General features: G+C 37.3%; 1 protein-coding gene across 2 annotated transcripts in view; it reads left to right on the top strand.

The window, feature by feature from the left end:
* The first annotated feature begins 6,708 nt into the window (after positions 1–6,708).
* Positions 6,709–12,266, top strand: part of LOC149807665 (uncharacterized) — a 108,402-nt gene continuing 102,844 nt past the window's right edge. Inside the window, exon 1 of one of the 2 annotated variants that reach the window (XM_089969462.1) lies at positions 6,709–7,177. In XM_089969462.1, coding sequence (XP_089825588.1) covers positions 7,137–7,177 — 41 coding nt within the window. In that variant the 5' untranslated portion in view covers positions 6,709–7,136. Of the gene's footprint in view, positions 7,178–7,205; positions 7,399–12,266 lie in introns of those variants that run through there. The other variant, XM_089969470.1, reaches the window with a different exon arrangement.

Here is a 12,266-nt window from a genome sequence, read left to right on the forward strand (position 1 = left end):
GTGCTTAAAACCACGTACTCCCAGTGAGCCTCGATTTCACTCTTATTAATCCCACATGACGAATGAATAATAAAAAAAAAGTTGTTAACTTGATTCTCGATAAAGACCAGGAACTAGGTCAGCTTTCAGATACAGAATTCTGTTATTAGGTGTTTGCGACTAAACAGTCAGGTCAAACTAATATCTGGAAAATATCAAATTCCATTAAACCAAATTACACTACTTTAACATGTAATGAAATAATTTTAAAAAATTGAAAACTTACAAACAGACAATTAAATTAAATCAAATATAGATTAGATCCAATATACGTAACACATAATTTCCCTGAGGTTTCTCAGATTGGAATTTAGCAAATCCATATTTAGATAACCAAGAATGATTAGATTTTCAAAAATACGGACACTCGTTCGTTACAAACATTGTGAAGGAAACCCAGAAATCATCTCGCTCCGATGGAGATCGATACACAAATGCTAGTAAATAGCATCTATTCTTTACAATAATTTGAATTCAGAGTATTTCATTGTTTTGCACAGGTATATATGTTACGTATTTGAATACTAGATATTCTGATATATAGGACATAATTCAACCCCTGCGATTAGACCTAACATGTCTAATGGGTTTACAGTATCCGTGTAATTTAATAACACTGTGAATAATGATCAAGATGAGTCTCTGTCAAGGTAGTTATAAAAAAAAAAATCATGGGGATGTTCAGCTAGAAATTCAAGGATATCTCTAACTGAACAAAAGAAAGCGCGTCATCCGTTCGTGCCAAATGAATATAAGCTGTGTGTATCGGATGAGTCTGAGTGGGAAAGAACTGGATTAAATTTGACATTACCTGCTAGTAACAAAATGAAAGTAATCCAAAAGAGGACTATGCTGTAACAGTATACATTTGAGGTTGCTTTAAGTGAAGATAACTTGACAGGGAACATTTTAACTTTAAGTCTGAAAAGGTCAATTATATTAAATGACCAAACACTTGTGTTGAATTTATTTCGCAAGCACGACGAGGATAGCTTTACCTCCTACATGATTTGCAAATATAACATCGTCATGTAGCAATATTTTCTGTTTTGGAGCACGTCTAGCTCGAGCAAGAAAAATCCTTACATGCAGTCTATGTAAAAGAATGGTGTTACCCATGCGACTTAGGACTGAAGACTGTAGAGTAAAGAATGCAAAGCGCTTGTTCCCATTTTCTGGAAGTTTGGGTTTGAATTTGTCAGCTGGACATGCTTTGGTATAAAAGAATGCAAAAGTAAACAATAGAAGGAAAGTTACTAAAACGGAATAAATAAAATTACACGAATTGAAAACAACGATTGTTGGAAATATTGATGAATAAAAAATTTTGTGTACCATGTTAAGTAGCAAAAACTGTTAAGGTACATAACACACACACACACACACACACATATATACATACATACACACACGCATATATATACATACATACATACACACAAACACACACACACACACACACACACACACACACACACACACATATATATATATATATATATATATATATATATATATATATATATATATATATATATATATATATATATATATATATATATATATATATATATATATATATATATATACACACACACACACACACACACAAAACCAACGGCAAGAGTACCGTAATAATATCTAATAGATATTGACGTATGATGGAGGTACAGGTATTAACTGGCCTGTACATGTGGTATTTAAATGAGTGAGAGACAGATAGCGACGGAGACGTATAAACCATGCCTATATCTTACCATGTTTGTTATACATGTATATGGAAATATTTATATGTAAAACGCATCTTATCACGTGCTTATACATACTTAAATTCAAACTTGTTTCTAAAACAGTGGCAACTTTACCATTGCAAAGTATTTAGTGGCGTACTAAGGGTAAATGGCGCCAGGAGCGACGAGGATGGCCCCGCCAACGATTTTCTTACAATTTAATTTGCATCTGCTGTTTTGGCGCCAAGACGTCTGGCACCCGAGACGACAGCCCCTCCACCCCCCACCCCCATGTTAGTACGCATCTGCCTACTGACCGCACTAGCTTATGTATAATAAGCCCGTGAACAACAAACAAGACAGACCCATCTCCGTGGTCGCATAATACGAAGGTACATCAGAGTCTACGCTGTACGTTTCTTAAAATTGCGAGCAAATAGCGTAACACGGATCGTCTGGCGCAGAGGATTGTTGTTCCTAAGAGTCCTTACTCGCCCACCTCTGCCACCTGTTATGTTTGGGAGTATATTGAGCCAATCTTTATGTTTTACTCATCGTCGGCCATGACAATGTTGTGATATTAAAATATAAGGCTTTTTAATCTAATTGAACCCCAACCGAGTCATAAAAAATACTTCTAAAAATGGTATTAGCAGCTGCCTCGCTTGGCGCTCAGCATTAAGAGGTTAGTGTTCGGACTGGTCGGACTGGTGTCTGGATAATGTGACTGGATGGGACATTATGCTATATGTCTGCGGCATGATATCGTGTGTTAGACATCAATGCAGTCATCGCAGCGATATACTAAAACTGTTACAGCAATGTCATATAAACTGACTCAAAGCCGGAGGGTTGAGGCGTTTTTATATATGGTCCCTCAGACTCATGTACATAATTTCAATTATTTCACCCTATTTAATTTAGAGCAAAATCTCTTTTAGTGGTCCTCTAATTGTGTCGACTGTGAAATCCTCTGAAAACGGCCTTTAAGGGGCCGTCCATTTAGTACGTACGCATGGAGGGGGAGGGGAGTTAACCCAAATGCATACGCTTGCGTATGGGGTGTGCGTCTACTGATATTGTACGTACACATAGGAAACGGGGGTGGGGGGTGAGGGGTGAAACCTGGATAATAATTTGTCTAATATCTAACCTGTTCGAATGGGTTCAGTTGCCGTTTTAATTTTAGCGGACACTAGACAAACTTTTTAAAGTTACGCAAATTATTTCTTTGATGCAGCCAGATATTCAACGTCGGTGGACTATCTGTTTTATTAAACACGTTAAAAGTATTAATCCTTGATCATTTCTTCGTAGATTAAATATAGGACGTTCTATAGAATGGGGGGGGGGAGGGCAAGCGTACGTACGCAGGTGGGGTTGGGTGTAAAAATGTACGCATGTGTACGGAGGGGAGGGGTCAAGCTTTGCCAGATTTTTGTGTACGTCCTAATGTATGGCCCCTAAACGAAGGTAGTATTACAGTATTTAAAGTGAAATGTAATACGAAACCAAGTGGACTTTTATACTTCTGTTTATCCTTCAGTCGTCTTTCCTAATCATGGACACTGTAATTCAAAAAACAAATATACTCAGCTGAGCTGCGCTAATGATTTCCGACTCTCCATAAAGGTCAATATTAGCCAACATCAACCCCATGTTTAGACAATTACACCACTCAGCCAGGAATCGATTGTGGTTTTAATGAAAAGATAGATATATAACCAACTCCTGTCTGTAATGAATCAAATCTTCGTCACTAGAGAGGAGCTGTCTAATATACTTCAAAAATGTTCGAGCGTGTGAAATAGAAACCGTAGTTTGTTCGTACAACCTTCTTTCTTGTATAGACTCGTATTTTTTCTGAATCATGAAAACTCCTTTTAGATAGTTTTTGGTTACAATTTGTTATTAGAAGATCATTGCGCATATAGGAGAAAGGATGGATTTATACTTTAGAGATTACTCTCGTAGATTTTTATATTTTTTTACTTACATCGGTGGTTTATACGGTTGATAATCTAATGGTTTATGGGCGACATAATAGTTGAGCAAATATACAATTTCGGACATTAAACTACCTATATACGTCAGCGTATAGGAAAACATAGTGCATTTGCCCCTATTATATATAAACTGTAGAGTATAGAAAGTTTTGTCCAAAGCAAGACGAAAATGTGGTGGCCCTTCCAGTCACGTATCAGAAAACTGTTCCACTTGTGGCAATCTCGCTTCTCTCGAATAAGTTCTGTCACGAAAAGCTTATTTCAAAATTTTTCTAGAAACGCTAGTTATTCTTCTATAATTTTTTAAAGGAATTGGGGAAAAAAATGAAGTAAATTACTGAAATTTCAAGACCTGACAGAGCCGCTCTAGCACATTAACGTTTATTTTCTCAATTTTTTCCTTCAAAATAACTTAAATGACTACTGAAAACTAGGCACGTCTTGAGATCAAACGCCATGTGAAGGCAGTGGCGTTGTTTACCATCGTCATTTTGTTTGAAAAACGATGTCGACATCGTGAAGTAACAATGGTCTCAAAATTTCCAACTATATATCGTGGATGTTATTGTCGTAAATATTTGTAAAGTTTAAACAATCAGAACCCGCGTAACAATTATAGATACGTTAACTATTGTTTTATTTTTGTCATCCAAGTGCCGTTTTGACATATAAAGCTTGAGAAATCCTCGCAACACGTACCTCTTTCAAGGGATTATATAAGCGCTCCAACGGCTTCCATCGCTACTATAATCAATTTGAGTTTAGTGGCCGAGTGGTCAAAGCGCTCATTGTTACGTATCACTGCCATCTCACCTCGGACTGCGTGGGTTCGAGTCTCGGGTTCGGCCTATGTGGGTATGAGAGAAAGCTTGCCATTAGCTTCTCGTATGCCGGTGGATGTTTTGGGGTTTTCTCTTGTTATTCCTCCACCATTAATACTGGCCGCCACGTATAGCCTATCTTGTGCTGAAAAATGGCGTTAAACCCCATAACAACAACAACAACAATTTGAGTTTAAAAATATTGCACGTTCCCGATAAAAGGCAAAGGATTTCATGTCGCGGCTTGTGTGGAATAAATAATTTTAACCGCTTCGTGTAAATCCTCCGTCCTTTATTTACTCGTGCACAAAGTTATTATACTTTTGGACAATTTACGAGTCTTAACCTAAAGAATGTAGCTACATTGAAATTAATAACATAGTCTAATCTTAGGCTTTCGCAGGACGGTATGTTTAACTTGGATCACAGTTCTGGTGTTTAGAATGCAGAAGACCATACTCGAAAGAATGTTGTAGTAATGGGCGACTGCCTTGCTCCTTCTTCAGAAAGAGAATGTATTGTTTTTCATTGACATCAAATGATTTTATATTTACCTCCCTTGAAATCCATCGGCTATCATATGATTTATAATGTAAAGCAAAAAAAGATTTATCCGAAAGCTCTTTAATTTAAGTCTGGTGTTTTTCGGTAACAACAAGCTAGTCACGCCAAAAATATATTTTGCGAAATTAACTGCTTCTTTTCTTGCAAATAACTTTTTCTGCTTTAGTGTGATGTTATTACGGTGTTTGCTGAGGGGTGCATATATGTTAGTTTCAGACGCAAATGAAAAATATAAGTTGAATTTAATATGCGATACATAAAAACTACACTAATTCGTACTTTTAACAGATTACAACAGCTTGTTAACTTAAGGGAGATAATCCGAGGAGAAGACACCAGGGGAGTGAAGCAAACAGTGACAAAAATTTAATTGTTCTCCACGACATTTGCGGGTGACCGATTGGTCGAAAGCGCTTGAGAACAGAGATCGCTGTTATCTCATCTTTGTTCGCGTGGATTTAGAGACTCGGCTCGGCCAACGTGAGTATGTGAAAAAGTGAGCCAGAAGCTCCCCGTGGGTCGGTGATTCCCCCGGGGTTCTCCCAGATTCTTCCTCTACTAAAATATACTGGCCACCATGCATTGCATATCATGTAGTCTGTGTGTTTGTGTGTGTGTGTGATTTGGATTTTTAACGTAGCTTTAGCCATTTTTCAGTCATATCGCTACGATGTCTGCAGTGGGGCAGTTTATAGTGATGTCTAGCACTGGGACATCATGCCGCATACATCGCATAATGTCCCACCCAGTCACATTATCCTGACACCAAGCAGACAAGTCCTAACACTAACCTCTTAATGCTGAGCGCCAAGCGAGGCAGCTGTTAGTACCAGTTTTTTTAAGTCTTTGGTATGACTCGGCCGGAGATCGAACCCACGGCCTCTCGCATCCGAGGCGGACGCTCTAACCACTAGGCCATCGGAGCGGTCCATATCATGTAGCGAAAAATAGCGCTAATCCTAAATCATTCAAACAGATCCATCCAATTCATTTGCAGTTTGATGCGTGCATTTTTCTAAATCATATATATATATATATATATATATATATATATATATATATATATATATATATATATATATATGTGTGTGTGTGTGTGTGTGTGTGTGTGTGTTCTCTTAGATTCAAAAGCTGGTCTATCGATATTTTTCCATCAACCAAAAGTAATTCACTGCATGATTTAGTTTAATTATGGGACATAGCCTTTACAGAAACATCACAACGGTGAAAATGTATTGGCTCGAGATACGAATTCTCATTTTTTTGCCATACAAACGTAAAATAGGGTCATCAAGTCCTCTGGCTTATCTAGAATGGTTCGTTGATAATTATTACTCCAACTCTTTGTAATATTTCTTTAGTAAAGGTATCTGTAAACACGCCCACTGTTCGCGCTTTGTAACCTTCGTCATTAAAGTGTAGCACGTACCTGTCGCTTGATTGCCATCATGATTCTCTTTTTTAAAATGTGTCACGCTCCAGAGATTTCTTTTGAAAGGTTAAATCTTGGACTGCGTATGCTAATTAATCATCTATTTACCAAACCCCATTCATTCATTCTTGACATGACGCTCTAGGCCAATCTGGTTCAATTGTCACGCTGTTAAAACTTTCTATGAAGAATTTCCCAACCAGTGTATATTATCCCATTGTTTGCTTGTTCAATACATTTCCCCCGTCTTGGCTGTGGTATTAGCCTGTATATGGATTAGCTTCCAGATGCTTCTGGCTTTGACATACAAGCTACCTATCTCTTTCCAAGTAGAATTTGCCAATAATTTTAGCACCTGTACATAGGACAGCGCTCACAGTGCCGGTGTAGCTTTGTGTTTCCAATAGCCACCACCACAGACTTTTGTCGGTCTGCTGGCTGTGCTACATGTCTCGTCAGGTGGGAAAGAACAGGTTTTGAGGACGACAATAGTAGCATTGCTAACTTGAAGAACGGGTTCTACCGGCTCCGCTCCGATTATAGAATGAGTTTGGACGGGGACTCACGTTTGGAAAACACCAAAGGGTAAGATAGATCAGTGGTAGAATGACTTGTTTTATTTATATCGTCATTTTACCACGAGTGTGAGTTGTGTCCCTCTGTTACATGCACTTGAAATACATTGGATTATATGTCTGTCACTGTGCTTGACCGTACTTGGAATTGTAAATATTATTTAAGATAAATACGTGTATTGGTTGATGGAATAATACTGATTGTATTCATAGTTATCAATTCTGTATTTGGTGAGTATAGTCTACATATTCTTTAAAAAAAAATAGATTTTTCTATTGAACGATTTTATTTTCCTCTTTGTGTCAGTGCTATTGAAAGTTCATTGATTTCCATGACTTATATTCTTCGTTCATTTCTTGCAATTGTGTTCGTGACCAAAAGCTGGCTTTTCTTTTTAACTGCCAGGCAATTTAAACATTTGTTTGTTCAACAAGTCATTTGTTTATTTACACACTTTCTGATGCTAATTTATTTTTCTTTTCTGTATTTACCAGCTTTTTTACTAACTTATAACTTGTTCACATCACAGTTTCTCGTTATCATCATACAGCAGCTGTTTATCGTTACGCTGTCTTTGGGTGACAAAGAAATATGAACGCGATCAACGATATTGTTGTCTGTTGTGTTTGTTGGTGTTAACTGCATTTTTAATACATTGCTGGATACATGTTAAGCGTGTTGGCATCATGCAGTGGTATAGGAACTATTCTCAATTACATACCAAATACAGCCTGTGAGGGTTTTGAAATCCGCTACCTTTTGGAACAGAAGTCCGCTCATTCAGCTATGCACTTAGCATATTTTCATCAGGCAGTCGATGCCCATTTTTGTTATACCACCAATAACACATTAGTGTGATTCTCGTTCTCGGTTATTTCCACTTATTTTTGTAGCGGAGTAGTGCGTTTGCAAATTTAGAAGTTAATTGTTCGACCCAATGTGATTGATCTCACGTCGACATTAAATGTTTGTTATTCATGAACATATTTTATTTTCCCATGCAGATTAGAAGTATAAAAATAAATATACAATTATTGCTTTATGTAAATCAATAGCATATGCCAGCGTATCATTCATTTGTTTTTATGCCAAGAAAATGCCAGAGCGATATTAGACGTCAATTGCATATAAAGTGAATGCCTGAAACTTTGTAAGGCAATACATTGTTTGACATTTCCACAGCATTTTGTAAATGACAAGAATTTGATCCTATCCTATGTCAGTTGTAATCAGTCTGTTGCCTGCCATTGCTTATGTCAAAGTTGTAATATTGTTCCGCAAGTTTCTGAAATACTCTAAGATTATCAGAAAAAAACATGGATACATCAGGTTGTGGAAGACTGATAACCTAACCGAGTCCAGACTCGGCGGGACATCATGAGCTTTCATAGTCGTGCTACACGACAATCACGTGCAGAGTTTCTCGACCTGCGGATTTATTGCCGATTTTTATTATATAGTCAAATCAGTACGGTTGACCTTTGTTGGCGTGTGAAAAAGATTTATATCTCCTTTGGAATTCAGTACCAGGATTCTTTCTTATTTTTGGTTGGGGGAGGGGATATTAGAACTATCATGTATGAACACTCTTAAAATAGATTAAGATGTACAACTATTCTTGACAATTGTGCATTTGCGCAATTTTTGAAGTGGATCTCTACCTTGATAATGATAAATGATACTGGCTCACTTCGTGAAGCATAAAGGTGTCAACTGAATTACACCATATCTGACAATGTGACGGGTCTCATTGTCCTTCGTGACAGGCGAAACTGATGAATGTAATAATGATGGTGTAGGACACCAGCTTTGGTGTGTACGATATATTTCTATCCATCCGAATGCAACATATTGTCTTAGTTGCTGTATTGAGTGGGACATGTGACTACTTTGTTAGCTTGTACGTCGGGACTACTTCGTGAGCGTTTTACGTTGAGACTACTTTATTAACGTCGTTGTCGGCTACAGCTTCAGAGGTCTTGAAGGTCAGTTTAGGGGGTACTTAACTGTAGCTTGATTGTTTATAATGCTAACACATGAATACAGATGATCAGTATTAACGGTCTTTCACTTGTTACATGACACTGAACATGTGCCAGTTGTAAAGAAAATCCAATGTACTGACGTAAAATAATAGTAACTCTGAACAAATATTAAATCTCAAGAAATGTCTAAACGTTAATATTAATTTATACAAATTATATTGGTTTCTTGTAAAACTCAGATTGATGCAGGTTTACTGCGTATCCTGTGGGGCTTTTTATAATATGGAGTCCGTTTCATATAAGTGATCATACTTTGAACACGACTGAAGCTAACACATTATTTTGACAGCTGAAATATACTAGTTTTGCCAATGTATTTTATTATGTGATTGAATATGTTTTATCTTGAATAATTTCTTTATGTATGAGTTGCACGTATTATTGTAATTTAGTCCCATGTCTACACAGTTTTGGTCCAGGGACTCAAATATCACTGTGAATAATGACATGCTGTCTGGGACTGATTTCACACTTATTTACTTGTGTTTTCACAAGGATGTAATAAGTTACTTACCGAACAATTACTGTATACACAAAGGGACCGATTTCTCTGAGGCGCTTTATCTTTACAAGTCACCCACATATCACCCATGTCCGCGAGACTGCTTCGGTGGCCAAGGTGGTTAGAGCGTCCACCTCGGATGCGGAAGGCCGCGGGTTCGAACGACGACCAAGTCATACCAAAGACTTATAAAAATGGTTATAGCAGCTGCATCATTAGGCTCTCAGCATTAAGAGGTTAATGTTAGGACTGATCAGTCTGGTGTCAGGATAATCTGACTGGGTGAGACATCATGCTACATGTCTGCGGCATGATGCCCCACTGCTAGACGTCACTATAAATTGCCATACTACAGACATCTTAGCGATATAACTGAAAAATTGCTAAACCAAAGTTCAAAATCCAAATCACACACACGCACACACACAAACACACACATGCGTGTGAAGGAGTTCGATCTTACAGGTCACTCATACATCTCATCTCTGCTCGCGCGAGTTCGATTCTCGGCTGGGTATGTGGGAAAACTTGCCAGTAGCTTCTTGTGAGTCGGTAGGTCTTTTCGCTGTCTTCCTGAGTTCTTCCCCCACCATATATACTGGCTTATCATGCGCTGAGAAATTGCGTTCAACCCCACAAAACGAAACCAAAACATCTATAATTACGCTGTTTAATAATTGATCGACTTTAGATTTTACACCATGGGAACTACTATTTTACTATAATATTATCGCACACTTTAATCTATTTCTATAAAGATTTGCTGTCATATTATAAATCAGAATCTTCGATTTTACTTTGAGGTTTTCTTGTAACTAGCCATGGGTAGTAAGCAATAAACATTTCTACATACAATCGGTGAGCAGCATGGTTAGACCAGGTTTGTCAGCATGGTTAGACCAGGTTTGTCAGCATGGTTAGACCAGGTTTGTCAGTTTGGTTAGACCAGGTTTGTCAGCATGGTTAGACCAGGTTTGTCAGTTTGGTTAGACCAGGTTTGTCAGTTTTGTTAGAACAGGTTTGTCAGTTTGGTTGTATGATTTTTCAGGTGGCACTGATACACTTAAGTTCTCCAGTCGCCAAGAAAAGACAGTTTATCCGAGTAGAGAAATGAGATGTGCTTTCTAGCCATAGTACAACTTGTTTATTCGGAGCGATAGAAATAACGATGCACGCAAATGAGATTTCTCAGTCAGTATGCTCCATAGTAACCGGTGTGCATTCTCATTTTGCTTACAAGTGAAAATACGATTCAGAATCGCAGTAATATCATGTAGTTACATCAAATAGTTACTTTATACCTTAGAAGTGGCATAGTAGGCTGAACATTAAAGTGGTTATTTCAGAGTAGATCTTAGAAGCTGACGCTCAGTACAGACGCTGGTATGTTTTACATCAACTGATACAGACGCTGGTATGTTTTACATCAACTGATGGAGACCTCGAGTCTGTCCAGAAAAGAATTAACTAAAACGAATGTATCGGGGTAGGAAACTGTACACTGAATATGGAAAATGAATTTGTTAGGGGTTTTCTTTGGCACCTTTTCATTTCATTGTTTTAGTTTTTACGTAAGAATAGCAATCGTACTCTTATTTTTGGTGTAAACTTTCGTCGAGTCCGTCAGGTGTGTTAGAATCCATCGCCATTGGGGCTCTGGCTTCAGTGACTCCCTTCTTGATTCGACAAATATTGATACCAGAAGAAACATGCATGATTCTTATGAATATATACAATCCGGTATATATTTATAACACAGAAGCTGCTGCATTGCTACAAATTATTAAATCACAATTTAGGTAAATTATTTGCACACACAATTACCCAGGTTTATATCACTGACAGTTTAATAATTCATTGTATTTGTACATAACCCAAAATGGATTATTGGTGTAGATTATGTTCCATAATCAATAATGAATTTATAATCTTCGAGAACATTAAAAAATAACACAATATATGTTCAACAAGAGTAGAAAATTATCTGTTAAATCTACCGTTTTTTTAACGCAGTTCTGAAGTTTGAAATACATTTTCGAAAATATTGTTTTTGTAGCCAAATTTAAATGTCTTTTATATCCAAAAACAAATTACATATGACCTTGATATTGAAGATTAGATTATCTTTGAATGTCATTCCAACGACCATAAGGCAACGCACGTTGTCAACTGAAAGGTTTCAACGCGCAGATGCTACAAAATACTGTCTCTAATCATCTTAAGGCCACACATCTCGGCTCTAACTTCACGCTTGCATTGTTTTACTTCTTTCACATTGTATGACTTATTAATAACACTTTCTAAACCCAATGGTAGCAGGGAAAACAAAACACGACCCAAACACCAATAAAAGGAAGTATGCCAATTCAAATTACTCAGCACACACACACACACACACACACGCAGAATTCCTTATGTTAAGAACTTGTCCGTTCTACAAAACTAATCTAAGCTGTTATAAATCTTTTGAATACTGGCCATTATAACGTCTGCTCCTAGTAACTAATTACTAGGATTGAGAAATATTTTCCAAACACCAACACACCATAAT

This window comes from Sinohyriopsis cumingii, chromosome 1 (assembly GCF_028554795.1).
Source record: "Sinohyriopsis cumingii isolate HCF-2022 chromosome 1, ASM2855479v2, whole genome shotgun sequence".
Lineage (NCBI taxonomy): Eukaryota > Metazoa > Mollusca > Bivalvia > Unionida > Unionidae > Sinohyriopsis > Sinohyriopsis cumingii.